Here is a 27,254-nt window from a genome sequence, read left to right as displayed (position 1 = left end):
GAGATAGAATAGATTTATGATTGAACACATGTAATGCTAACGTGTCTAGTTGGGGGAATGGGTACATGAAGGCTTTTATTTTTAAAAAATTGTATTTGGGGGTTCCTGTCCTCCTTAAGGTTCTTCAAGCAGAAGATTTGCCTTTATATTCTTTGTGTTCTGAAAACATTAAACATCAATACAAGAAATGGTGGTGGTGGTGGTGATATAGTCTAACTCAGTGGTTTTTGTTCTCATGTCTAATCTGTTTGCAAGCAGGATAAAAATATTTTTTGGTGAACACCCAAACCCACACCCAAATGTAACTTGCTACAGCAGTATTGCAAGACCTGTTGATAAATATTGCTCCTGTTTCTCTTCCATTAGAAAAAAAAAACAGAGTTTGGTTTACAGGGACAGAAATCTTTCAGGTGTTTTTTTAATATTTGGTGGGAGAAAGTCACTTTTGGAGAAAGGCTGCAATTTTTGGTTATATGGCATTATCTAATTTTGAATGGAGGCTATTTGTGTACACTGAAGAAAATACCCAAATCTTTGGTATTCTGATTGATAATAATTTTTGTTTCTACCATGTGTGTGCACCCAAGCCTGTCTGTCTCCCTCACAGAGACCCACCCACAGCAGCAACTAAATTGATTTCTCATTACGTTCACAGGTGCCAACTTGTTAATTGACAGCACAGGCCATAGGTTAAGAATTGCGGATTTTGGAGCTGCAGCTAGGTTGGCATCTAAAGGAACTGGCGCTGGAGAGTTTCAAGGACAGTTGTTGGGGACCATTGCATTTATGGCACCCGAGGTAAGAATTCAGTGGGGCAACTTTGGGAAAAGATAAATTGCTTGATTATTACCTCAAGACAGAAGAGGGGAACCTGTGGCCCTCCCAAATGTTGAACTTGCAGCTCTGGCTGGCATGTTCAATACTCCGCATCACTGGCCTATGTGCTTGCTCAGCTGCAATACCTACAGAGGCATCCTGTGCAATGCAGACAAGAGAAAGCAGCGTAGTTTTGCCCTACTTGCCTTTTAAAAGATTATACACTCCCTTGTTCCACTACTTGGATTGGCAAACATGTGACTATAACAGCAACTATGGTTATTCGAATCAAGCCAACTTGATCAAGGTTGCCTGCACCAAACCATGCCATGCTGTGTCTGCCACCACCTTATTTTGAACCTCTTGAGTAGGACAGGATCTCTGAAGTAGTGAGTTTAAACTAAGAAAAGAGTTTGCTGCCAGCAGTATATCCCCTTTCCCCTCCCCCTTGAACAAGAATGTAGCAAATTTGAGCCAATGGTCTGAAACATGGAAAATTGCTCCTTGGGTCTGTATCTAGTTACTGCTCTTAGTTATTGCTCTTTGTCACTGTATCTAGTTATATTTCTACCTGGATGTTGTGCAGAACAGGTTAGATTAGGTTAGATTACTGCAATACATGGGGCTGCCTCTGAAGATGGTTTAGAAACTTTGCTGGTGCAGAATTCAGCGGCCAGGTTGCTCACCAGGGCAAGACAATTTAAGCATATAGCACCAATCATGATCCAGCTGCCAGTTAGTTCCCAAGCCCAAATCAAAGTGCTGGTTTTGACCTATAAAGCCTTAAACGACTCAGGACTGCAATATCTCAAGGACCACCCCTTCCCATATCAACTGACCCAGACCCTGTGATCGAGGGTTGGCAACACGAGAATGAGCCTTTTCTGTGGTGGCTCCATGCTTGTGGAATGCTCTCCTCAAGGCCTGGTGCCTTTGTTACATATCTTCAGGCACCAGGCAAAAACATTCCTCTTCTCCCAGACCTTTGACCAGGCATAGGCAAACTCGGCCCTCCAGATGTTTTGGGACTACAGTTCCCATCATCCCTGACCACTGATCCTGTTAGCTTGGGGTGATGGGAGTTGTAGTCCCAAAACATCTGGAGGGCCGAGTTTGCCTATGCCTGCCTTTGACTAATTAAAAAATTTATGGGCTTTTAAACTGTGTGTGCGCGACTGTGTTTTTTTGCTGTTGTTATTGTATGTATTTTGTTTTTATATTGTAAACCTCCCTTTGCTCCTTGGATGAAGCACAGTATAGAAATCAAATAAATAAGTTGTCCTGCCATAATCCCACACAGAGGTGCCTGCTGAAACTCTCATTTTGTTAACCATGGATGATTCTTAAAATACTTTCTATACTGCTGCTAGAAGATTTATAGAAATTAAACCTGTCTTTCTTCTTCAGGTGTTAAGAGGCCAGCAGTATGGTAGGAGCTGTGATGTGTGGAGCATTGGTTGTGCCATTATAGAAATGGCTTGTGCTAAACCCCCCTGGAACGCAGAGAAACATTCCAATCATCTTGCTTTGATATTTAAGGTAAGGCGATAAGTAAGAGAATTATCTAAAAAGCCTAAGCCTGTAGGTGGGAGCAATTCCACTGGGAACTTATACCATACAGACAACATTGAAACAAATTTAGAGCTGCCAAAAAATGCTTGTTTAAGTTCTTTTAAATGGACAATGTATTCTATTTTGAAAATATCCTAGTTTGAAAAGTAATATGTGCATCTTATGAAATTTGCCCTAATTAAGAATATCATATATGTACAGTATATTCATTAGCATGGTCCTGCCAAAGGAATGTCTTAGATTTTTCATAGGTTTAGGACTGGTTTTATTACTGTACTTAGAGCTGCAAATAAGGGATCAGAAATAGACAGTGATTGGGACTTCAGCAAGAACTTACTAAACCCTGCTGTGCATGATCTACCCAGTGATCCTATTGCTGTCATCCATATCTGAATAGTACCATACACTGTTCAATAGCAACTTCAGTCTTTGGAAAGACCATTCATTGAAATGATGTACAAGGATGAAGAAGCTAGAAAGACTGGAGTGTTATAGAAATTAAAGAGTAAAATTTTGAGATTTGAGTAAAGTCTTCAGGGGCAGTGAATATTGGCAGAACTCTTAAATGTAAGCTAGGTGAACTACAGAGGCGAATCTTGTTTATGCTAGTTGTTTACATCAGTTGGTTTAGTGTTACTGTACAACTATACCAATTTGAAAAGGCAAATGCCCTGATTGAACAAGACAACTCTTTTTTTCTAGGAATCCTGCAGATCAGATATTGTAACAAATTCTGGGCTAAGCTGCACACTTTTTTATTTTATTTTTTGCTTCTTCTGCCGCCATTATGTTTTGATATTGCATCTGTGTGCAATAAGATAGTAAGCAGTTACACACACACACACACACACACACACATATATATTTGGGGGAATAACTCCAACCCTAAAGTTCTATGGGTGGGAAATACAAAATGTGTAAAAGATAAAGACAATACATGGTAAGCAATGCTAACCAGACTACATGCAATGTAAGCAAGATGTCCTGCAGTTCAGAGTCTTGCAGAGGTTTTGCTCTAGTCTGCATCCAGGGGTATCCCACAAGAAGGAATCCTGAATATAACCTGTGTTTGCTCTTCTGATTGTAGATTGCCAGTGCAACCACAGCTCCATCAATCCCACCGCATCTCTCTCCAGGCTTAAGGGATGTGGCGCTTCGGTGTTTGGAGCTTCAACCTCAGGACAGACCCCCAGCAAGGGAGTTGCTGAAACACCCTGTCTTCCGCACTACGTGGTAGTTGGTTATGTAAAAGTGGGGATACACTGAACATGATGCTACTGAATATAGTGCTGGTCTTCCTGTGCAGTTTTGCATGGCAGTATGTATTAACTGTTCTGCTGGCCTTAACTATACATTTTTGAGGACTTGAGGTCAGTAGAGGACCTGTACTTAAGTATGTGACTGACAAATCGAGATCTTTACCTAAGCTCAGTATGCAACATTTCACAGACTGCAGAAATATGTAAACTGTGCCTTTCTCAAAGATCTGGCTCTTCGTGAACAAAAAAGCAATTCCTCTTTTAAATCTGCATGATTATTTAGTGGAAGAAGTGGTTTTTAATTTTTTTATTATTTTGGAGCACTTTTTCAGCAATACTAGCAGCTGAGGGGCTCAGGAGCCATTTAAAAACTGCAATCCCATTTCCATTTCACACCATGCAAACATCAGCAGTTATGGGCTCTACAACCCAATTTAGGTTGTTTTCGTTACTCATCATTAAGAAGGTACAGTGTCTGTGCATTATATTTTCCATGTTCTCTAAGTGGAGGGAAAAAACAGTTGATAGTTTTGAATCCACATTTTGCCTTCCTAAAAGTCAGTGACCACGGCAATTTGGGTTCAATGTGCATTTACTGCTAGCCTTGTAACTTCCCATTGGAAGTTACAGTTCTGTGCTTTCATTTTATCCTTCAGGGAATAAGTGGTTTTTTAAAAACACGCCCATAGTAGCTAGAACTTGGTTCAAGCTAAATATTGCTGGATAACCTGTTATAAAAGACTGTGATACAGATTGGTTTGAAATCTGGAATAAAATACTGCCATTGAGTCAGTATTTTAAGTGGGAAGCGTTGGGAGGGGGAAATGCACAATTACTTTCGATAACAGAATTTGTAACCAAGGGTCAAATGAACTGTTTTGGAGCCTTTCTTTCATGTAATAATTCTCATGGTAAAGCTGTGTAGAAAAGTTTTATGTCAAGCCTGCCACTACCCAGCTTCCATTCTAAGTCAACCTTTGATGGGAGCCAAATAGTAAAATCCAGTCTTACTCTCACTGTGTTCATGTCCACCATTGTTGGATTTGCCTGCTGTTTTCCTTCTACCATGCATCATCTGTTTACAGTTGCAATTGATAAATATGTAATTTGGCAATATTTTAAAAAGGAAAAGAAAATCACTTAAGCTCTTTTTTTTAAAAAAAGTAAGAGTTTTTCAGAAAAAAATAATGTGCTTGGGCTTGAAAAATATAACCCACAAGTATAATGTGAGAAAAGTCTTCAACAAGAGTGCAAAACTACTTTTTAGCAAAGATTTTTAATTGTTTCATGATGGTTTTTAAGGGCAGGCTTTTAGATTTTGATGAATGGATTACTGAAGGAAAATGGCAGCTATTCTTTTGCTTTTGGTCAGTCTTTTTGAAATAAAATACTGGTTGCGTTTATAATCAGTTTGTTTTAATAACTGTTCAAGTTTTAACTCTTCAGAAGCCAGTTGAATTATTGACCAGAAATTGGTTATGCTCAAAGACTCAGGACAAACTAAATAAGCTATAGTACTGTACATTATTGACAATGTACGACTCGCTGATTGGAAACAAAACAAGTGAGGTTTACAGCAGTGATCATGCTAGCGTTAAATAAAAGCAATGTCATTAAATGTGGATGTGCATTTTTCTTAAAACATTACCTTCCTTTGCTTTTTGAAGATTGACAGGCTTTGAAGAGTTAAAAAAATCGAAATGTGAAGTTTGGTAGCTCTGTATTTGTATTTGACTTCTGTTTCTTGACAGTTTAGAATTTACTCTGATCAGATTGTTTCCAAGTCTCTTCTGTGCAAGCTTTAAAGGATGCGCTCTTGCCAATTCATGTACTGGAAGATCAGTTGTCAGATTGATGCAGTTTCTGACAAAATCGTCAATTGTATAAACTGATGAACCTCAGCTAATCAGTATTACCTTTCTAGATCACCATGTCTACCACATATCAAATTCAGGCTGCCTCTAGGTGTCTAAAAGCATTGTCTGAGTTTGTTTGCATTTCCCTCAGCTTGCTGATAATTGTGGGGGTTTTTTTAATGCAGATGTGATGTAATCTTATTTTATTTGGATCAAAGCTGGACTGAAAATTGTATTGTGTAATTATTTTTGTGTTCTTAATGTTATTTGGTACCTAAGTTGTAAATAACGTCTACTGCTGTTTATTCCAGTTTCTACTACCTCAGGTGTCCTATAGATTTTCTTCTACCAAAGTTCACTTTCACATTGAAATTATATTTGCTATGTGACTGATTTCCTAAGACTTCCAGGGCTTAAGGGCTAACTTCTATTAGCACCTTACTGTGCAAGTAAATTTTAAAGATCTCTAGGTTAAGAAAATTTGGCTTCATTATATCCTTTGTTATTTTAAATATATCAAGATATTTTAATTAAAGTTTTTACCCCTTTGAACCAATTTTATAGTATAATTTGTACCTATTTTGGTGGTTTTGTCTTTATAGTAAATAAAAGATTTTGGACAAAAGCTGCCCTCCTTTATGGTAATGAACTGAGTTTAACAAATACATTGGCATTCATGTACACATGTATTTTCCTTACAATATAGTCAGCAATCAAACACAAGGTTTTAGAGCCAGCTTTTCACAGCTGTTTATATAGTTTGAAAAATGCCTGTAAATAAGTCTTTTAATCCCTTTCTACTCTATTTCTTGGCAGCATGAACACTTCACAATAGGCAAGCTCAAGGGAGCTATCTTGCTCAGTTCTGATTCTCCTTCATTATACTCATTGTCTGTGTAAACCTTAAGGGCACAATTTACTAAGCATAATTTTTATAATATCTCTTGTTCATTGAATTAGGGTTCCACAACAGCTATTTGTACCCACAGTCATTGTTATGCTGCCAGATTAAACATTCTGGGACACAGAATTGGGATCTGGTGAATTGTTATACAATAGAACTACTGGAACATTGCTTACAGCTGCTTAACAATCTATTTAAAATGCTTTTAAAAGACTCACTAGGCAGACTTCAGAAGAGAACATAAACCAGTTGAGAGCTAGATCCTCCACTAGACTGAGTGGCATGCTATCTCTTTTTGCCACTCAACACACAGTAGTAGATTCCTTAGATATACCTGCCTAGGAAATACCCAGCACATAGGATCATGAATAGTGCACTGAGGACTGCAGAGTGTTCTTTTGAATTCATGGAGGGTGATGTGGCAAAACCTGATGGGCACTCCCATCATATGAAATATAACACCATTTATACATAATACATCATTGTGTGTATTGGAACAAAGTTTTTATTGTAATGAGTACTTAAAAAACAAGATAAAACAATCCATTGAAAAGGCTTGTTGAAAAAAGATGGCCCAACAAGCATCAACAACAGTGTTCACCTGATAAGCAAAGAGAGGATTTCAAATGGTAGGTGCTGCTACAATAAAAACCTGATTTGTACAAGGTATAGAATGGACCTCTTAGTGAGATGGTGTCTGCAGGTCCTATCCTGCAGAGTGCAGTGATTGGATGGGTATATAAGGTATGAGATTCTTTTAGGTGTCCTGGTCCCAATCTGTATAGGGCTTTGTAAACCAGTACAAACACTTAGAACTGGTACCTAATTGGCAGCCAGTGTTAATTCTTTCAACAGCAGCATAATACGGTGGTATTCTGCCCCAGGGAGCTGTTGAAACAACTGCAGTTTGCACTAGCTACAGCTGCTAGGTCAACCTCACAGAGGGCATTGCAGTAATCCATTCTAGCAGTTACCAGCACATGGAGAACAGTGGCCAAGCCATCCTGGTCCAGAAACACACAGCTGTAGGAGGAGTATGATCCTGTCCAAAGCAGGAATAATCCAGACTTTGGGACTGCTCACTCACAGCACTTCCCCCTTGCCATAATTTGGACTCCGGTTTTTTGGTCCAAATCCAGCCCATCATCAGGGCTGCACAGCCTCTCCTCATTCAGATGTTACAGAAAAAGAGCTGGGTATTGCCAGAATACTGACCGCTTCCCCCAAATCTAATGACTGCTCTGAAAGGCTTCTTGTGGATGACTAGAGTACTTTCCAGCATGTGCACACACACCAGGGACAACTGGCAGCAGGCTGAAAAAGAAAACTGAAACCAAACCTGGAGTTAGGGCCAGAACCACTGTAAAACTGCGTCCCCAATACCCATCTCAGTAGGCTGAGGAGGACCCCATGGTTAATGGCATCTGAAGCTCCTTAGATATCAATTAAAATATAACAAGGTTACACCCCACCTGCGATGTCACATCACTGCCCATCTTTCAGCAGCCACATAAGGGGGAGTGGTACAGGGGTTGGTGAGCTGGATCAGGACCTGGGAGATCCTGCCAGCTGGGCACAAGTTCCCCTGTCCGTGGTGTATCACAGCTGTCAACTTTCAGATTTGAAAATAAGGGATCAGCAGCCTCACCTGTCCTGCAGACAGTCCATGGTGTATCTAACAATCCGGGATAGCAGCAGGAAGCAGCACTGGAATAAGGGTAAGGTAAAGGCACCCCTGACCATTAGGTCCAATCATGGCCGACTCTGGGGTTGTGCCGCTTGTCTTGCTTTATTGGCCAAGGGAGCCAGCGTACAGCTTCCAGGTCATGTGGCCAGCATGACAAAGCCGCTTCTGGCGAACCAGAGCAGCGCACGGAAACGCCATTTACCTTCCCGCCGGAGTGGTACCTATTTATCTACTTGCACTTGGACGTGCTTTCAAACTGCTAGGTTGGCAGGAGCAGGGACCGTTGACAGCTATGTGGTGTATACATGCTGTTCCCACGTGGCTTTTAAAACTTCCCCAAAACCCCACTGCGCTGGTTTCAAGGTGCAGTCCGAGCCATGGGCACATTTGCTTGAGAATAACAAGTCCAGTGGGTCTTACTCTCCCAAGGGTGCTGCCCCAATCTGCGACCAATAGGAAAGGGGGAGTGAACTGTCCAGAAATCCCCACCTTGGAAGCTAATGGAATAAGGCGCATTAGGAGGCTGATTGAGCGCCTAAAGCGGAAGTAAACTCCGTCTCCCTAAAACGTCCCCCTGCGAAACTGCGCCCAGGGTACATTTGGTTCCACCGACAGGTTTCTCTCCGCGGATTCAAAACTCTCTTCAATGAGTGTCGTCTGAATGGTTGGTTGGTTGGTTGGTTGGTTGGTTGGTTGGTTGGTTGGTTGGTTGGTTGGTTGCTGCTGCTGCTGCTTCCATATCCACGCTTGATAAGGTTTTCGGCGGCTGCTTGCGCAGCTATTACAGGCAAACTCCTCCTGACGCCCGAATTTACTTTGGCCCATCCGTTGCAGGAAATAAACAAAGCAAGCGCACGCCAGAGAGTCCGGTGGGGTTATAATCAGCTCGCAGACGCGTTGCGAGGCGGGTCAGGAGACACGCGTGTGAAGGCAGGCTCCTTGGAGTTACCGTATACTTTCGCCTGCCGACGACGATTGGAGGGAGCTGCGCCGCTTGACCTCGGGGAGGAGGAGCGGCGGCGGCCAGGCAGCAGGCGCCCTCCCTCGCCTTTCCGCCGCCCTTCCTGCGACCAAGCAAGAACCCGAGCCCGGCTCTTCCCCGGGGAAAGGGACCCCCGCCGCCATGCTGAGGGCTCTGCGGAGGCGCTGGCAGGCCTACAAGTACCGCTTCGTGCCCTGGATCGCGCTCAACCTCGGCCACAAGCGCAGGTGAAGGCGGCGGCGGCGACGGGGCTCTTCCTCTCTCGCCCTCCGTCCCGCCGGGTCTCCATTCAGGGCGGAGCGGGAGAAGGAGGCGACCGAGAGGTCTCTCTGCCACTTGTGGCAAAAAAGTAAAAGTAAAGCCAGAAGCTCGGCGGTGTTGCCGCGAAACCAGCCTTTTTGCACGTGGAGTACAAGGGCGGCGTTCGCGTTGGCGAACTCGGGGCGAACTCTTGCACGTGAGGATGCGAGGGCGCGCGTGCAGGGTTCTTCCGCAGCCGGGGCCAAAGCAACGCGGATCCCTGGCGGCAATGGCCACTGTGGGGACTGCTGCTGGCATGCCTGCGGAAATCCGCGTAGCTGACCCATCCTCTGAGCTGCCCTAAGAAGCGGTCACTCTTCCCCATTGACCCGCAAGCAGCTCCTTTAGGCTATGTGGGATTGTTCTTCTGGGGTTTGCACCGGCGCTAGGCAGCTTGGTCAAATGGGCGTCTAAATTTCCCAGGATGGGACTACGTTTGGAGGGTTTGTGGTTCAGTTATAATGGTGGCTTGACCTAGGCACCTAATGTTGCTTGGAGTACTACTACTAGTAGTAGAAGTAATAATAAGTCATACTTTCCATAGTGAATCGCTTCCCATGAGGCATGAGGGCAGGCATCAGCAGTGGGGGCTGCCCAAGGATGCCTGCAAATGCCTTCCGCAGCATTTCCTGTTGGGTGGTGTGGTGGTGGTGCAAGTGAAGCAGTGTGTTGACATTTTGTATTAGCCTTCATGTGCATGTGTGCTAGGGTTAAGATGCATCCTGACTGTTCAAAGGTTTGACTTCTACAGAATAGTTAAGAAATGAACTCGATTGGACATATGTACACATAATTTTTTTCAAAAAAGGCATCCTTCAAAGTCTATATGTAGTAACTGCTTTACCAGAGACCTTTAAAGGTAAAGGGACCCCTGACCATCAGGTCCAGTCATGGCTGACTCTGGGGTTGCGGCGCTCATCTCACTTTACTGGCCGAGGGAGCCGGCGTACAGCTTCCGGGTCACGTGGCCAGCATGACTAAGCCGCTTCTGGAGAACCAGAGCAGCACACGGAAATGCCGTTTACCTTTCTGCCGGAGTGGTACCTATTTATCTACTTGCACTTTGACGTGCTTTCGAACTGCTAGGTGGGCAGGAGCAGGGACCGAGCAACAGGAGCTCACCCCGTCATGGGGATTTGAACCACCGACCTTCTGATTGGCAAGTCCTAGGCTTTGTGGTTTAACCCACAGCACCACCCACGTCCCTTGCCAGAGACATTTATTATGGGGTAAAAGAGACTGTCCCTTGGGTAAATCAGCCCAGTTGGAGCATATTATCATGGTCAGCACCTTGAAAGCCACTAGAACCACGTCAGTTTAGCAGCAGTTATAGAAGCAAGAGTTTGGCATAGAAGTTCCATGCTGACTGCTGTTTGGATTGGGTAGTGCTAAAGTCTCTTGCGTTCTGTGGGTAATCTTGCATATGTTGCTTTCAGCACCTTCTACCTTATGTGCTGCAGTTTGATCTGCAGATCTTAGTGAAGCAATGATTATTATCTCTGTACCATGAAAAGCTTCACTTGTGAATGTCTGCAGAAGTTAAGGGCTGGACAGCAGACCAGGCAGAATTTCTGGTCATTTGGCAACCTTAAAATGAGCATTTCTGTGACATAGTGTATTTTTCTGTCTATATTTTCTGTCTATTTGGGGGGACTCCAATTTAAGAAAATGGGGGGAGATCTATCTGTGTATAAGACACCCCCAAATTTTGGATCTTATTTTTAAGGGGGGAAACCTAGTCTTATACACGGAAAAATACGGTAATTTCATTCTGCAATGTTGTACAATGCAGAAGAAGAAACAGGGAGCCAAAACCTAGCAAAAAATTCTGCTGACGTTTGCAGATGGAAGGTTTCAATCATGCTTTGTGAGCAGTTGAAACAACAGCTTTACTACATTTTAAATAATATAATCTGATGGGTTGATAATTAAATAGCTGGATTAACTGCGTTTTGTATAAAACTTCATTTTTCAATGTATTTCTCTCACTCCACCACCAGAGCTAAATGTTCTCGTTTAAACTTTCTTCCAAAAAAAAACAAACCCAGACAATTTACCCAATAGGAATTTTGTTGTGCCCCTCAAGACCCCATATATATGATGGATGAAGACATCCCATTCAAAGAGGCTATGAACTAGTTTCTCAAGGGAAATAAGCAATTAAAACTAGAAGTGAAATATTTGTGAATATATCATATAGGGAGCTATTTTTCTTTCGGTACAGTGTAGGTTAGGTGTAATTGGTCTTCTCCCCCTCTCTAATTTCTGTAATAATAAGCAGATGCATGGAATGAATAAAGGATTAAATTGATTCTTGGCTCTCTGGTGGAACTAATAAAATCGCAAGCTGAATACTTGTGGTTTAATGATCTCAGTGCAGCTCTTCTAATGAATCACAGCCTTGTATTCATGCAAGGAACATTTATTATTCTGTTATTTCAGTTGTCTTAATTTAGGAGAGATTTCACCTTTTGTTTAAAAGAAAAAGAACCTACAGATTCTTCTCATTAGAAGAATCAGTTTCATGTAGTATGGAAAAACACCTGTACTTTATCATCTCCTTTGGCCATTCCTCAGTACAGTGGTACCTCGCAAGACGAATGCCTCGCAAGACAAAAAACTCGCTAGACGAAAGGGTTTTTTGTTTTTTGAGCTACTTCGCAAGACAATTTTCCCTATGGGCTTGCTTCGCAAGACGGAAACGTCTTGCAAGTTTGTTTCCTTTTTCTTAACACTGTTAATACAGTTGCGACTTGACTTCAAGGAGCAACTCATAGAACGCGGTGTGGTAGCCTTTTTTGAGGTTTTTTAAGACTTTGGTGATTTTTGAAGCTTTTCAAAAACTTTCCCGACACTGTGCTTCGCAAGACGAAAAAAATCGCAAGACGACAAAACTCGCAGAACGAATTAATTTCGTCTTGCGAGGCACCACTGTAGAGTCTTATACATAAGAATTAGCTAGACAGTTAGCGCTTCGTTTCCTTTCCCATTTCAATTGTGCTGTCAGTAGGACTGATTCTCTACTGCTACTTCCTTAAACTACTTCCAAGGCAACCAGGAGCAGTGAGCCATGCCAGCCAATCAGCCTCTTGGGACACAGATAAATCAGTGTATGTACAGCCAATCTAGAAATATAGAGCAATCTTCATGTTTAGCACATTTAATCAAAAATATGCACGACTTTTAAATATAAAAGATGGCCATGGTTTTTAACAGAACTGTAAGTGGTTTGAAACAGTTTGAAAAGCAAGCAAGCAGTGTTTGCTACAGTTTCCAAACTCTCATTTACAACATTCCAAAATGTCTCAGTTCTGTTGTTTATTGGACTGTTGCAGAACTCTGCGGTTTGTACCAGAAGGCTCTAAAGACAAAATGGTTTCTGATGAAGATGTACTTCAAACACTCCTGAAAACTTTCACAGCTTTATTTGTAAATGACTTGAGGAGACAAACATTTCTTCTTAGCTTTCTTCCAAAAGTTAAATCCAAATACCTGGACCTGCAGAAAGCTCAGCCTGAGACAAACCAAACAATTGATGACAGCCGTCAGAATCAAATCATCTTCAATCCAGAAGACGTTCTCCTTCACACTTTAGGATTCAGCATTACTCGAAGGCACAGCTCACTTATTTCTGCTGGAACAGGAGTCTTTGTAACGAAAGGTTTTGTTCCCAAAGGAGCAGTTGTATCTATGTATCCTGGTATGGAAAGAATGTATTTACAAATACATAAACACATTATGTCATTTTTTGCTGAGTCAGACCATTAGCCCGTCTTAATTAGTGTTATCATAATTGACTGTGTTTTCATGTCGCGCTGAACCATAAAAGTATTGTTTGTTGAAACATCCTGCACGAGCTGCATGCTGGCCAAATACTCCTAGTTCGTGCCTCCTTTCCTTCATTGAGGAAGCAAAACGTGGAGTGGCTGGCTTAGTGATAGATAGTTCAGACAAACCACAACTGAAGCCAGCTTTCTTCGCATAATGGTTTAACAGACCATACTTATGGATGAGCGTTACATGGCAATGCAGCCACTGACTGACTGCAACCCTCCAGGGTCTCGGCAGAGGGCTCTCACGGATTGAATCTAGGAGCTTTTGCATGCAGCATGCATTCTGCCACTGAGCTGTGATCACTATGAATCCTTAGGGCAGTGCTGTTCTGAAATAGAAGAGGATTTCTATGTTCTGTGATTGAGAAGAAACCATTTAAACCATGAGGCAACCTGGCAAACCCGAGCCAGAAAGCTTTGAAACTTTTATTCAGAACTGTTGGGTTGGTCAGATGGAAAAGAGGACAGTTGAAATTCCCTCTTTTACACAACTATCAAAGGTACAGGAGCCTTGTTCCTCTTTAATGCCCCCTAGTGCCTGTTTATAGCAGTTTAGTTTCAGTCTGTGTAAAGTTGTCACCTTATTTATGACAAGGCATGCTGGCGAGGAATCCTATTTGGAATAAGGGAATTTCCCTTTAAAAAAGGGAAACGTTGACAGCTACAGGCCACTCTGTCATTTATAGCTGCATGCCAGGATGACATTCAGCAAGGGACATTCAAGCACCTCCATGCTAGAAAAAGTTACACTTTTTGTTCTGCTCTTCTGAACCCATTTAAAGCTCAAGAGGCCTGTCAGAAAAGACTCATTTGCCCCCAGATATCATGCCCTAAAATTAGTATTTATAGTAATAATAATACAGTGGTACCTCGGGTTACATACGCTTCAGGTTACAGACTCCGTCAACCCAGAAATAGCACCTTGGGTTAAGAACTTTGCTTCAGGATGAGAACAGGAATCGTGCTCCGGCGGCGCAGCGGCAGCAGGAGGCCCCATTAGCTAAAGTGGTGCTTCAGGTTAAGAACAATTTCAGGTTAAGAACGGATCTCAGGAACGAATTAAGTACTTAACCCAAGGTACCACTGTAGTAGTAGTAGTAGTAGTAAAATAATAATTAATAATAATAATTTATTATTTATACCCCGTCCATCTGACTGGGTTTCCCCAGCCACTCTGGGCAGCTTCCAACAATGATTAAAAGTACATTAAAACATCAGTTATTAAAAACTTCTCTAAACAGGGCTGCCTTCTGGTGTCTTCTAAAAGTCAGATAGTTGTTTATTTCCTTGACATCTGGTGGGAGGGTGTTCCACAGGGCGGGCGCCACTCCCGAGAAGGCCCTCTGCCTGGTTCCCTGTAACCTCACTTCTCGCAGTGAGGGAACCACCAGAAGGCCCTCGGAGCTGGACCTCAGTGTCTGGGCAGAACGATGGGGGGTGGAGACGCTCCTTCAGGTGTAAGAAAGAGAGAGAGAGCAATGTAGTAGTTACTCTTAAACCTGGGCTGTATGAATCTGGTTTCAAATTGCTATTTAACCATAAATGTATTTCCTATGGTTTTAGACCACCCTTCATCCTGCTGGATCCCAGGAAGGTTCAAAATAAACAAATCAAACACAAAACCCTAACCCAAAGCATAAGGAGATTAAAAAATCCCATTAATATTCCACTATACCAGTGCATTCCTTTCCAAAATGCCTGAAAGAATGAAATTGGGGGGGGGGGGAGATGTTTTAAACTTACGAGAAAAGAGAGATCCATGCATCCAGAGGTAAGAAGCTCCGCAGGTGAAATCCCTGCACACAGAGTCCTAGCCAATGTCAACTGCCACAATGGACCACTCCTGTTGTTGGGACCACAGGAAGGGTCTTTCTTGCAGATATCTAAATCCAGGCCAGCAGATGCAAAGAGAAGGACATTTGGTTCATGTGGGGGAAGAAAGCAATATTTTGCCATCCTGGATACTGAAGTTTTGTCATCTTTTTTTTTTTTAATGGTACTAATTCTACACCCACCCACTGTTGTATTTCCTATAAAGCTTGATCTTTACATCAGGCTGAAGTTTTGTGATTTGCAGTCTTTTGTATGTGAGAAAATGGTTAGATCCACTCTGTGCATTGCTTGAGACTGCCCATCTTGTTGATTGTGATTAGCTGGAATCTAAAATAGCCACTTTTGTCTCACACAGGCACAGTCTATGAAAAGTATGAGCCCATATTTTTCCAGTCCATTGGCAATCCGTTTATATTTAGATGTATAGATGGGGTGCTTATTGATGGGAATGACAAGGGAATATCAAAAGTTATATACAGGTAGGTCCTTAATAGAAAAATGTCAGCCCCAAAGTTTCACTCTTTGTTCTTTTCTAAAAGTGTTTTTAAGTAAAACCAAAGAACCTGGAAGTTGTCTGTTTCAGGTTTTTATATGGAATAAAATGTTAGCCACAGATTTGGGGGTGAGTTTATTTTCTGGCCGTAGAACGTAACCTTTTTTGCAGTTGCACAGCTTTGATATTGGGAATGTACAAGTGGTTGTCATATTTCCCTGTGACTTTTTTAAACATTTGAAAGAAGTTAACCTTGAAGGTGGGAGAACATCTGCCAATAAGATGGGTCCATAAAACCATATTTGACAAAACCTGTACTACTTTTACTGTAGAATATTCCACTGTTCCGTGACTCAATATTTACTTACAATTTGGAAGCTAACAGAAAAGCAGAAGCTCATGTCTGCACAAATTTGAACTACAACAAACTAATGGCAAAGTAGTGGGTTGTGCACTGCTTTTTATGGCTGATGTTGATTTATATCCAGTGCTTGCAGATGTGAGAATCACTTCCTTCTCTGCATACTCACTAACACTATAGTGTGTCAATTGTTGATGTGCTGGTCTCATCTATGGTATTTTTTTTGCTTTGGAAAGGACTCCACAGATTTACACAGGTAATATAGGTGTGATGCTTGTGCCACAAATTCACACAGTACTATATATTTATAGCATGTTTACCCTGGAAAGGCACCTAGAGTGGTTTGAAAAAGATCAATAACAAACAAGATAGTCCTGCCCTCAAGCTTGCAGTTTAAAAGACAAGACACAAAAGGAAAAGGGGGTAAGGAGGGAGGAGGAAAACAAGCAAAATCAGACATAAACTCTTAATTTACAGTCAAGGGAGAAAAGGAGTCAAATGATGCTAGTTTCTCAGCAGAACTGATAAGAGTGGGCCTTGCTGCCCCATTTCAGTCTCTGCTGCAACCAAATGGAATGGTTGTCTGGATAAGCACAAGTTCTTGGTTGTTAAGAGTATGATTTAAATATTAAATGTCTGGCAGGTATTCTTTGCATCTGCAAATATCTGCTGCAAAATAACATCCTTGCCATCACAGCCCTTCCTTAGACTTGAGCGAAAACCTTCTTCGTTACCAAAAATGAAGACACATAGCTCGGATGTGCAAGACCCACCAAGTTCAATGCAGCCCATCAGCTATGTATGAAAGTCTGGCAGATGCTTGACAACCATTCCTTAATCTGAAGTGGAACGTATGTGCTGTGTGGGCAGAATGGGCAGCGTTTGATTTGCTATGTCTCAAGTTCTGTAGAGGATCAAATTGTATTTGCTACTTACGGGTGCTGAATAGGATGTGGGTAATGAGTAGCATAGCAAATGAATTTAATTTGTGGGGTGTGTATATACACGTGTTTGCTTTGAAAAGATATGATTGCTCAAGATGCTGTCAAAATGGGGTTTGTAGTTAACACTATAAGTTTTTTCAGGTCATGCAGCAAGAGAGATCAGATTGGTCCTTTGAAAATGAGTGATGTCTTTTGGCTTACAACTGGTCTGCAGAATCCACTGGCAGTGGGGCAATATGTTAACAATTGCTCACCTGGTAAGTAGGAAACAGACTTTTTCCTAGACTAGATTTGGGCACCTTAAAGACCATCATGTTGAGTTCTCCAAGGATACTTTATGGGAGAGTAACTTCTGGCTCACTGCTACCAAGCTACCAGTGTTGCTTCCAATCTGCAGTTTGGGTCAATGCTGGGACCCATCTTTTACATAGAGGGAAGTGGTACATCTCCATATATTTATTGTCAGGTCGGATTTACTTCATTCACATGGCTACATCAATGAGGATGCTCCACATAAATGGTTTTAGAGCATCTGAACACGGTTTCTGTTATGATAAACAAATAATGTGAGTGACGACTTATGTAAATAAATCCAAAAGATACATCAACTGAGAGTTGCACCAATATTAGTGCATCTCCTCTTTTTGAATATTTTTCCTCTCCTATTTTTCCATCAGATAAAGCAGCCAATGTATGCTATCAGGAATTTGACGTACCTGAAAATTTTCCTATAGAATTTAAACAGTATCTTCCAAACATAAACTACTGTCATGAGATACGGAGGTGAGAAGTTTAATCAAATACTTGTTACAATCTCATAGATTGGATTAAGTTTGATAATTTGACTAGCTCATTATTGTCAAATAGGTCACATATTTAAACCTTCACTTATTGGAACCTAAAGAAAGAAAAACTGGTGTGCGTTATGCATGTGTAAGTGCATGTTCATAATAGTATCTGAAATTCCTCCACTATGCAATCTGCAGGCCCCTGAGATGTGTCGTTCTGATTGCTCTCCAAGACATTGGACCAGGAGAAGAGCTTTTCTCAAACTATTACACAATTATCAACTGAGCCTGAGGAGCCACAGATTGACCAGTTTTGGACTCCTGAGGTATTTTTTACTGAATGCATACTTGGTGGCAGTGAGGGGTTTGGTGCATCCTTTTGGCTGAACCTTTTAAGAAAAGAAAAATTAGTGCAAAATTAGTGGTTTATGCAGTGTTAAAACAGTGCCTGCAACCATCAGTGTTCTTCAACCTATACATTTTCTTACTATTGTATCTTAGGATTTGCTCGTGTTCCTTTTTAGGTACCTTACTGAATTTATATTAATAAACATAGTATGCTTTGTAAGTTTGATTGCTTTAAATCAGTGGTGGGGAACTGGATCTGACCTATAGGTCGGATTTTTAATTACCCCACCCCACTGTGGGCCCACTTTGACATGTAAAAGGCACCACCTACCTCAGGGGTAGGCAACCTAAGGCCTGGGGGCCGGATGCAGCCCAATCGCCTTCTAAACCCGGCCCACGGACGGTCTGGGAATCAGTGTGTTTTTACAGGAGTAGAATGTGCCCTTTTATTTAAATGCATCTCTGGGTTATTTGTGGGGCATAGGAATTTGTTCATTCCCCCCACCCCCCCAAATATAGTCCGGTCCACCGTATGGTCTGAGGGACAGTGGACCGGCCCTCGGCTGAAAAAGGTGGTTGACCCCTGACCTACCTGTTAGCCACCTGACATTATAGTGATTTCAGGTGACTGATGAGTTTCAGGGTTCGAATGGGATCAGTGTACAGGCTGGCCAGCTTAACGGCAATTACACCCTTCCTTTGAAGATGGGCAGTCAGATGATTGGCGCTGGGAGTGTGCCTTCAAAAGGGTGTCTGGAGAAGAAGAACATTCTACTTTCGAGAACCCCTGTGGATTCAAACCACTTCCTGAAAGTGGACTTCACAAGTAGCTCCCTGAAGTCATCAATCCACTGAGAAGTTGTTACAATAAACCTCTTTGAACCTGCCCTCTCAGCACTGTGTCACTGCTGATCAACTATTTTGTTTCTACCTACAGACATCCGTTTGGTGGAATTGCACTCCCTGCAACTCTCGATCCACCCAGACATGGGAAGACGTTCCTGCATAAGTACTAGTTGACATGAACAAGTTATGCAGTTGAGCAGGGCCTCCACTAGAGAATTTCCAAGTGGATTGGCACCCATACTTTGTACTTTCCACGCTTGGGATTCCCAAAAACTTTTATACAGATGCATACTGCCTCTAATGGAACATAGACATTGATGGCCTTCTCCTCCATGAACTTGTATGATTTTTTAAAAGCCAGTCATGTTGGGAGCCATTGCTGCATTTTACAAAAACTAATTTCATAGTGTAACTAGGTGCTGTGCACTTTATTCTATCCATCCTGAATCTTCCAACATTCAGATTCATCGGATGGCCCCAAATTTTAGAATTAGTGGGAGAGAAACCTCTCTATGCAATCAGAATGTAGTCTTGTCTGAAAATATAAATCTGGTTCTTTATGGATTAGAATCTGAACATCTGAAAACTCCTTTTAAAATAACCCTGTGTGTTCAAATATACTAAAGTGACAAATGTTGCAGAGGCATGAAAACTGTCACAAAAGAAAAAGGGTTTCCAGACATTTATTTCTGGAACTGTACACCAGGTATTAAAGTACAACAAATACAAAATAATGTTCAAAAAAATCAGTGTTTATGTACAAATATTAAAACCAATGCAACAATAGCAACTTCCTCTTGGGCATCCAATACTAAAACTGGTTGCGATTGTCACTAATTTATTTTGCTATGCACAGGGGATTCCAAACTGAATCTAGGAATGACTGGAATTACTGGTTGCTTCAGGAAGGACTGCAGACCTTAACTGTTAGGGGAAAAAAACTACTGAGAAGTTTTCCCGCTCACATGGAAAAATCATAACCATGATACTATGTAAATTCAGTTTCTCATTTATAGACAATGTGCTTTTAACACTGGGCAAACAGTCTTCTATTGGTCAGTTTATCCACTAGTTTACATTCAAACTTGAAATACCCACTAAAGACTTTGGTTAAAATTAAACTGTATTTCTAATACACTATTGGATCTGAAATTAACATATGGTTTTGACTTGGTTTTATAAGGAAACTGCACATATCAACCCAATCGTACACAATTTAGTATACTTCAGACAGTATTGTACAGCCTTCAAGTAAAGTCAGCCGTTTGACCATAACAAGAGGGAAAAAATAAGCATTTAAAAGCTAACAATGAGAAGATGAAATGACTTAACAAAAGTAAAAGTATTGCTCTAATCACAGCACCAGTTACACTTCTATGTGAATCAGCTATCCTTTTCAGAATCCCTGTAGTTAAGTGATACATCTACCAAACTGCAATTGCCCATGATGGATTTTTGGTTTGTTTTTATGAAAAAGGAGGAGAGATAATATATTCAGCAATGAACAATGAAGTCATCACAGTTTGTTAGAAGAATTGTGCTTTACCTACACTGAATCAAGGCAATGTAGATTTCTTCATATGGTTGCAATTCTGCCATCTTCATGCTCTCCCTCAAACGCAATTCTTTTAATAAACGGTAACAAGTTCTCCATTTAAAATGTTTAACACAGAGAAAAACAGGTTAAGTCCAGCTTTTAAAAGAAAAATTCAATAAATAGCTATTTTACATGAATAAAGTCATAGTGGTACAAATTTATGAATGTCACATCAAGCATGCACAAAATGTTACTATACACAGAAGTAGTCAGAAAATATTGAAATAGATATCTAAAAAGATATGCAGAATGTACATATTTACATAATCTTGCAAATTATTGCCTCATTTTAACAAGGAATTAAAAGTAAACATTACCAGCTAGCTAGCCAACAGGCTAAATTAGATCAGCAATTAAAATCTATTAAAACTAGCTGGAATTCATTGTTCTTTCATACCATTTCAGAATTTTGGTCAAAAGTCTTTATTAAATAACTAAAGTGTCCATTCAACTTGCTGACAATCAAAACTTTAGACGAGAAACTAGACTCTCGGTCTTCATTAAGACCCCAGCAATGCATAGATAAACTGAACGTAGTACTGCATCAGCTAATGAGAAGGGGTGCTGTCATTTAAGTGCAACTGGTATAAGCATTCACACATGGTGTAATGATTTTTATACAGACCAGCCACTGTAAACCCATAAACTTGAATGTATAACACAAAAAGAATATGGCCAGTTATTTTGCAAAATTATCTGTGATGAGTCGATTCAAAAACAAAAATGAACAAAGATACAGAGTTCAGCACAAATCACAGCAACAAGAAGCCGACAATTTGGCTAAAAGCGTCAGAATACAACACAGGGCCAAGGCTACCCCATTATTGACTGTGTACTTATTAGAATGACAGCTTTTAGATGTATATTTCAGAACAGATCACCAACAGCAACTTTTGTCCACTGTGCTAAATTAATTTGCTAAAATGTTACGTGTGCTATATTAACTCCTTGAAGCCATCTTTGTTACAATGCCATGAAGAACACACAGCACTTTGCTGCATCTCAAACTCAGGATGTCAATGCAGTTCACAGTATGTAGAATAAATACCCTCCCTTTGAAGTATTAACTAAGGCATCTGCTTTCTCTATTTATGCAGTGCAACCATGAAATCATTACTATCAACACTGAAAAGTTTACTCTTTTCTTTAAAAAAATTTGCAATATTTTAAAAAGGAAATTAAATATACATAGTGGCCAGTGCAAAAATAGACATGTTTTACTGCATGTCAATTGTATTGTTGGAAAATTCAACATTTTTGTGTCATTTGGGACACATTGCTAACACCTTTTGATTAATATTATAAATGACAGGCAAAGCTAGAATGAAAGGTTAAGCAATAAACATAAAACAGCTATAACAAAGATTCCTCTCCAGAACATGAAATGCAATCCAAGAAAAAAAAATATACATCCATGCTTGAAGATGCTTCAAAGTTGTGTATCATCTATGAATCTAGAGTCCCTCATAAGTTTAACACATTGAACTGCAGTGCTCTGAACTTAAGGCAAGTCCTAAGATGTAAACCATTAGTGGAAAATCCTAAGCTGTACCCTCACCTCTCAGTGGCCTTAAGAAAAGTTACATAACATTTGATGTTTTCACATTACACTCCTCAGAAGTGTGGACAACTTCCCCACCCCACCCCAACAGCATACTGTATCATTTCAGCCAATAGGTTTACATACAGAAATCTGTGTAATTGTTTCTGTGTAAGGTAGCCATGGCCTATAATTTGGTAAGAGCATCCAAACACGTTTTTTAGACAGTGCTCCTACAGTCCTTTGTGCTAGTATCCATCAAGATGAACCTGTTGTTCTGTAAACTGAAGTGCTCTGGTTTAGTATGAGAGAAGGTTCCGCTTAAAAATATCATTGTATGTTTGTGCAGTTTAAATTAAAGAAACCTTTCCCTGCTTTTCATTAATTTTAATGCTACATTGAACAGGGATCAGGACTGGTACCTGTAAACAATCGCTTTTCCACTGCATCCATTACGGCAGAAGCAACTTAGACTAAAAAAGCCACTCCAATCAGTTCAGAATTTCTGTGCTGGTTTTGAGACATCAGTCTCTGTTTACAGGTTTAAAAAAGAAAGAGGAAGCAGAGCTTAAAGCTGCACCACAGAGTTCTCTTAGTCCCCAAACTCTGCTAAACGTCGTATGAAGTTTCCACATTTATGGATTGGAAAAAAGTGAAAATACTCTTGATAAATCAAGATATAGTTCTGTACATAAAGACATCACTGATGTCACATAGTTCAAACTTCCAGTGAAAGACTAAGCAAACCTGATCGTTCCCATCAAGTTTACCATAAACCACCAACAGTGTCCACTGTCTCTTCAGTTTGCTGATAAAATTCATTCTGAGTGGAGGGCAGTGTGCTGGTGTAATGCATGAGCACTAATAAAGCCATTTGTCTCGTTTGCAGATAGACTGCTAAAGTCAGCCACTGAGACTGCCATTTTGGCACTGGTAATGTGATGCGTGTGATTCTCAAAATCAACACCCAAGTTATTCACAGAAACATCATTCATATACGATTCTGGGACTGCAATTCCCATTTTTAGTCTCTTGGCAGGCCTTTCAGACTCCTCGTTGCACATGTTCATTGGGTTTAACTCGGAGTGATAAAATCCAGTCTCAAATAAATTAAAACAATCACTTTCACCATTACTAGGCAAGTTAAGCAAATCTTCTGTTACAACAGGCACATGATTAACTGCTGTCCGAGGCAAGCTGTCCAGAGGTGGGAAGGCATCATCTAAGCAGCTCACATCTGTAGAGTGGCAGACTGTGGCTACACTGTTGGTCAGTGCTAGAAGAAAGAAAAGCAATATTAGCCAAAATGTCACCATTATCCTGACATACAGCAGCAGCAAACTATTCCAAGACATCATCCGTTCACCCATTAATTTACCTGTCAAATCATTGGCAGTGATAGAGCTCAAAATGCTTAGCTGTTGGTCAGGCGTGGGCTCCGATCTGCTGTTTGACGTTATGGCTGAAGAATGTACAGCTCCACCAAGAGCTTCTGCTTCATCTACCAACCGGTCCATATAGTCCCTGGAACGACAATGATCATCATAAGGCAAGTAATTTAACTGACTATAATCAGAGGATATGCATCTTCAGAACAGCATCAATGCAATATTATAACATGGATGTGATGTTCTAGAGGAGAAAATCACAAAACACAAAAATAAAGCCTTTCAAGGTCTTTGAACTTACGTGACTCCAGGATGGTGGTTGTATCTCTTTTTTCCAAATCTAGTTTGCTGTGCAAAGTAATCGTATCGTTCAGATTTCTTCCACATGTAGTAAAATGCTACACATTCAGCAACTGTTCTTGTTCTCACCTAAAAAAAAATGGCACATTCAAGTCTTGATATTGATATCCATCATAAATCTGTACATGGAAATGCTGACTTCCTTCTGAAAGAGCTGGCAAAGAAGGACCTGACTCCCCCAATAAATTAATATAATCCTGAGGGACTCATAGTGTTGAATCATAGAATCGTGCCCAAATTCACACTGTGAAAGCCAACAATATTCTAAGGATTCTTTAATTGGGGAGACTTGCTTGTAGAATGTAGTAAGAAGATACTTACTACATAATACAAAAAACTTGTGGTTGGCTATTAGCATGCTGAGAGGGAACAGGGAGGATAAGGATGCCAAATTCTGGCTCATTTTGACTGGGTGCAGAATTCATAGGCTGGTTCATTGCTACAAAAACAAGAAAGTACGCTCCTGCAACTAGAGGTCTGAATCATCCAGATTCTGCTCTAGTTCCATAAGAGCTTTTCTAGTCAAAGAAATCAAGTCATATATAGTTTTCCGGCCATGCCTTCTTCAGAGAAGGATATCACTTGTGGCCCTCCAGATCTTGCTGAACTTTAACTCCCATTACCCTCTGATAGGATAGTCAATTGCCAGAAATGATGGGAGTTAAAGTTCACCAACATATGGAGAGCCACTGGTTCCCCTTCCCTGTCACAAAGGTTTCTTATTAAAAACCACTGAAAGCACCTGGAATCTTGGATAAAAGAAAAAGTTATGACACACTTTCTGAAAACCTTCCTCTCCTGGGTCTTGGGATGGAGAAATGGCAGGAATAGATTTAGAAAAAGGAACATGTCTGTAAACACAACTCTGAGCTTGGTAGACAAGCCTCCTTCCCATTTGGATGAAGAGACTGTCTTATTGCTCCATGTGGCCTGCTTTCTACTGTTTCCAGATTGGCAGATACTATCTGGGGAACAAAAAGGGTAGTGGCACTAAGTTGACTTTGTGCACCACTGAGACATCTTCCAGCCAGCTGCTGGGATAAGCATATGAATGAATTGGTCCCTCCGTTAACAGTAATGGGTCAGTAACAATATGCTGTCTATACATCTCCGATTTTAAAAACACAAGCACCATTTGTTTCATTCATTTATCAACATACCTTATTTTTTTGTATGAGATGAAAATCTTTCCCATAAATCAGAAGTGCATGTTCAAAGTTTCTACATTCTTCTTCTGTCCAGGCTGTCATCTCTTAAGAAGGACAGAAAGGACAATTAAGATTGATGGTCTGTTCAAATTAATAGCCATTCTTCCCTCCAGCACTTGGACAGCAAAGAAAACTTCACCCACCTGGTAACAGCAATCCACAAGTGGAAAGCTCACACCTAGCAGTAAGAAGACCATAGATGCAGAACTACATATGTTACTCCATTTGGGTTCATGGGAAGCAAGCTTATTCTGGACTACCCTGTTTTTGCTTCTTTGTTAAAAAAAATTCAACATACTCATATTCTTATGGGATGCTCAGCTATTAGCTCTATTGTACTACTTTTGTGCAACCAATGACAATCATATTTATGGCTATTTTAGTCCACGCTCAAGACAAATAATAATAATGCTAATTTGCATTACCTGAAAAATAGAGCTTAATACCTAGAGCTCCTTTGAGTAAAATTCCACTCACAGGATGCTCTTGCTGTATGAAAAGGAGATGACAATTTTTGCCAATTCTTCCTTTCACACTTACTGAAAAGCTGTTTTGGAGAGTTGAGGATACAGAGTGAAAATACAGGAGCAAAGTGCCTGACTCTGTTAACTCACTGAAGGTAGAATCAGAACTGGAAGTTGAAGGAAGATTACTTCCACTTCTGGATTGTCACAGAAAATTTCAAGAATGCCTTTTGACTGCCTCCACAAGGAGTTAAGTCATGTCTGTATGCTTCATTCCTCCGCTGCCCAAGAATGAATTGTCTTCCAATATCTAATTACATGGACATTCCAGCTGTTACTGATGGCAGCAAAATGATCTGTTCTACTGCTACAAACTGTTGAGGAACTGGGGTAGATGACTTGCCACCTCAACTCATTTCTGCACTTTTCAACTTAAAACAATTTAAACCATTCTTACAGCACAATCATACGCTTGTTTACTCTGAAGTAAGCTCCACAGAGTTCAATGGACTTACTCCCACTTAAGCGAGTAAAGGTTTGTAGCCTCAAACTCTTTGCAGTGATTTCTTACCTTGAGATGCCTTTCCATTGGAGCAGTATCTCTCAATTGCTTCTTTTACGTTGTGGTTACATTTGAAAAGTTCATAGAGTGCCTAGGTGAGATAAAAATATTTATTGTTAAAAGAAGTCAAAAGTATACAGTAGAATGGTTATACTCCCATGACAACCAAAAATTGTTTACTTTATTATAGTGCAATTTCTCAAAATATTTATCATTAATATAAAGATTATTTGAACACCAGAACAGGGCTGTGTCCAGTGGTTTCTCTCTGCCAGAACAAGGGCTCTTGCACAGGCAGACAGGTGCATTTGAAAATTGCACAAGAGGAATCCAATGCAATAGTTAGGCTAGCGGAAACTCATTTGTGCAACAGATTTCCCAATCTACTGTGCAACGAAGTTACCAGCAACATGTTTGTATGTTATCTTGCACAACAATGTTCTGCTGGCACAAAACATTTTGCCAACAAGTGTACCTCTACACAACTCTAACTACATTGGAGACAACCCAGTGTCCAAAGATATTGTGCCTTGTGGGAATTACAAAGCCATAAAGAATGGTGGTTGCTGCTGGTTACATCTGAAGAAGTTTCCTAAAAGCTCAAACTAGGGATTTTAAGATATGGAAAGCAGCAAACACACATAAAAGTATGAAAGACCATTGCCTCAAAGCACTTGGGAGTGGAGGAGTGCTTTGGAGCCCTGACTGGCTGTACCTGCCACCATACATTTGCTGTGTGTATGGGGATGGATCTGAATTCAAATTATGACAATCCATTAGCGAAACAAACCAATTTGAGCTTTTGGTAAATTTACTCTGAGCCTCTTTCAAAACCTATTTTTAAATGACAGTAAGCTTTTCATCACCCAAGAATAAGGATCCTTAGGAGGAGGGAGTTGGTGGGAGGGGAAGAGGGTAAGGATATTTCGTTTATAAAAACTTTTGGAAATATTCTGACATGTCATAGCATAAATTTAAGTGTGATGAAAATAAGCCATTCTTGCAATTGTTCATTAATATAAATGTATCAAAATGTAGGTTCAAATCAAATGAAAGCAAAAAGATTTGAGTGGTATTTTCTTGTAACATAAGCAGAGAAAAGCCCTAGTCATATGTTCAGGTAAGAAACATACCTGTTCATTATCCCTTGTATGCATTCCCTCAGGAATTCTGCTTATCGTTTTTTCATTTCCAGTTCTTAAAGAGGTCTCAAAAAGGTACTCTCTAACTTTATTTTCTGAAATCATACCAGGCTGCCAAAGTAGCTGGTCTTCATTTTTATATGCTGTGAAGAAAAATCATTGGAACACAAA

At 40.7% G+C, this 27,254-nt stretch overlaps 3 protein-coding genes across 8 annotated transcripts in view; 2 read left to right on the top strand and 1 right to left on the bottom strand.

Moving 5' to 3' along the window:
• The window catches only part of MAP3K1 (mitogen-activated protein kinase kinase kinase 1), a 61,400-nt gene extending 55,272 nt beyond the window's left edge, over nucleotides 1-6,128 (top strand). For both annotated transcript variants that reach the window (XM_028749540.2, XM_028749539.2), the window contains exons 18-20: nucleotides 656-798; nucleotides 2,224-2,355; nucleotides 3,476-6,128. In XM_028749540.2, coding sequence (XP_028605373.2) covers nucleotides 656-798; nucleotides 2,224-2,355; nucleotides 3,476-3,625 — 425 coding nt within the window. In that variant the 3' untranslated portion in view covers nucleotides 3,626-6,128. The remainder of the gene's footprint in view (nucleotides 1-655; nucleotides 799-2,223; nucleotides 2,356-3,475) is intronic.
• Nucleotides 6,129-8,584: 2,456 nt separating this feature from the next.
• On the top strand, nucleotides 8,585-19,978 carry SETD9 (SET domain containing 9). 3 transcript variants are annotated; one of them, XM_028748100.2, is made up of 7 exons: nucleotides 8,597-9,303; nucleotides 12,712-13,076; nucleotides 15,398-15,521; nucleotides 16,982-17,097; nucleotides 17,518-17,623; nucleotides 17,827-17,954; nucleotides 18,914-19,978. In XM_028748100.2, the coding sequence occupies exons 1-6, from the start codon at nucleotides 9,218-9,220 to the stop codon at nucleotides 17,912-17,914; spliced, it is 885 nt and encodes a 294-aa protein (XP_028603933.1). In that variant the 5' UTR covers nucleotides 8,597-9,217; the 3' UTR covers nucleotides 17,915-17,954; nucleotides 18,914-19,978. The 3 variants fall into 3 exon arrangements, with proteins under 3 accessions (XP_028603935.1, XP_028603933.1, XP_028603934.1); XM_028748101.2 differs by lacking the exon at nucleotides 8,597-9,303 and adding an exon at nucleotides 9,310-9,533; XM_028748102.2 differs by lacking the exons at nucleotides 17,518-17,623; nucleotides 18,914-19,978 and having other exon boundaries at nucleotides 8,585-9,303.
• MIER3 (MIER family member 3) overlaps nucleotides 19,490-27,254 on the bottom strand; it is a 19,713-nt gene continuing 11,948 nt past the window's right edge. For all 3 annotated transcript variants that reach the window (XM_028748098.2, XM_028748097.2, XM_028748099.2), the window contains exons 8-13: nucleotides 27,075-27,226; nucleotides 25,951-26,032; nucleotides 24,868-24,959; nucleotides 23,649-23,776; nucleotides 23,338-23,483; nucleotides 19,490-23,235 (exon numbers count right to left, since the gene is read on the bottom strand). In XM_028748098.2, the coding sequence (XP_028603931.2) occupies nucleotides 22,778-23,235; nucleotides 23,338-23,483; nucleotides 23,649-23,776; nucleotides 24,868-24,959; nucleotides 25,951-26,032; nucleotides 27,075-27,226 (1,058 nt within the window). In that variant the 3' untranslated portion in view covers nucleotides 19,490-22,777. The remainder of the gene's footprint in view (nucleotides 23,236-23,337; nucleotides 23,484-23,648; nucleotides 23,777-24,867; nucleotides 24,960-25,950; nucleotides 26,033-27,074; nucleotides 27,227-27,254) is intronic.

This window comes from Podarcis muralis, chromosome 11 (assembly GCF_964188315.1).
Source record: "Podarcis muralis chromosome 11, rPodMur119.hap1.1, whole genome shotgun sequence".
Taxonomy (NCBI): Eukaryota; Metazoa; Chordata; class Lepidosauria; order Squamata; family Lacertidae; genus Podarcis; species Podarcis muralis.
The sequence above is the reverse complement of the archived record's forward strand: the minus strand, read 5'-3'. Positions and strand labels throughout refer to the sequence as shown.

Bases quoted from the DNA above. Each gene is read 5' to 3' on its own strand.
- SETD9 (XM_028748100.2), top strand. From the start codon at position 9,218: ATGCTGAGGGCTCTGCGGAGGCGCTGGCAGGCCTACAAGTACCGCTTC. The intron at 9,304-12,711 runs GTGAAGGCGGCG...GGACTGTTGCAG, and splicing joins AACCTCGGCCACAAGCGCAG to AACTCTGCGGTTTGTACCAG. The intron at 15,522-16,981 runs GTAGGTCCTTAA...AAGTTTTTTCAG, and splicing joins ATATCAAAAGTTATATACAG to GTCATGCAGCAAGAGAGATC.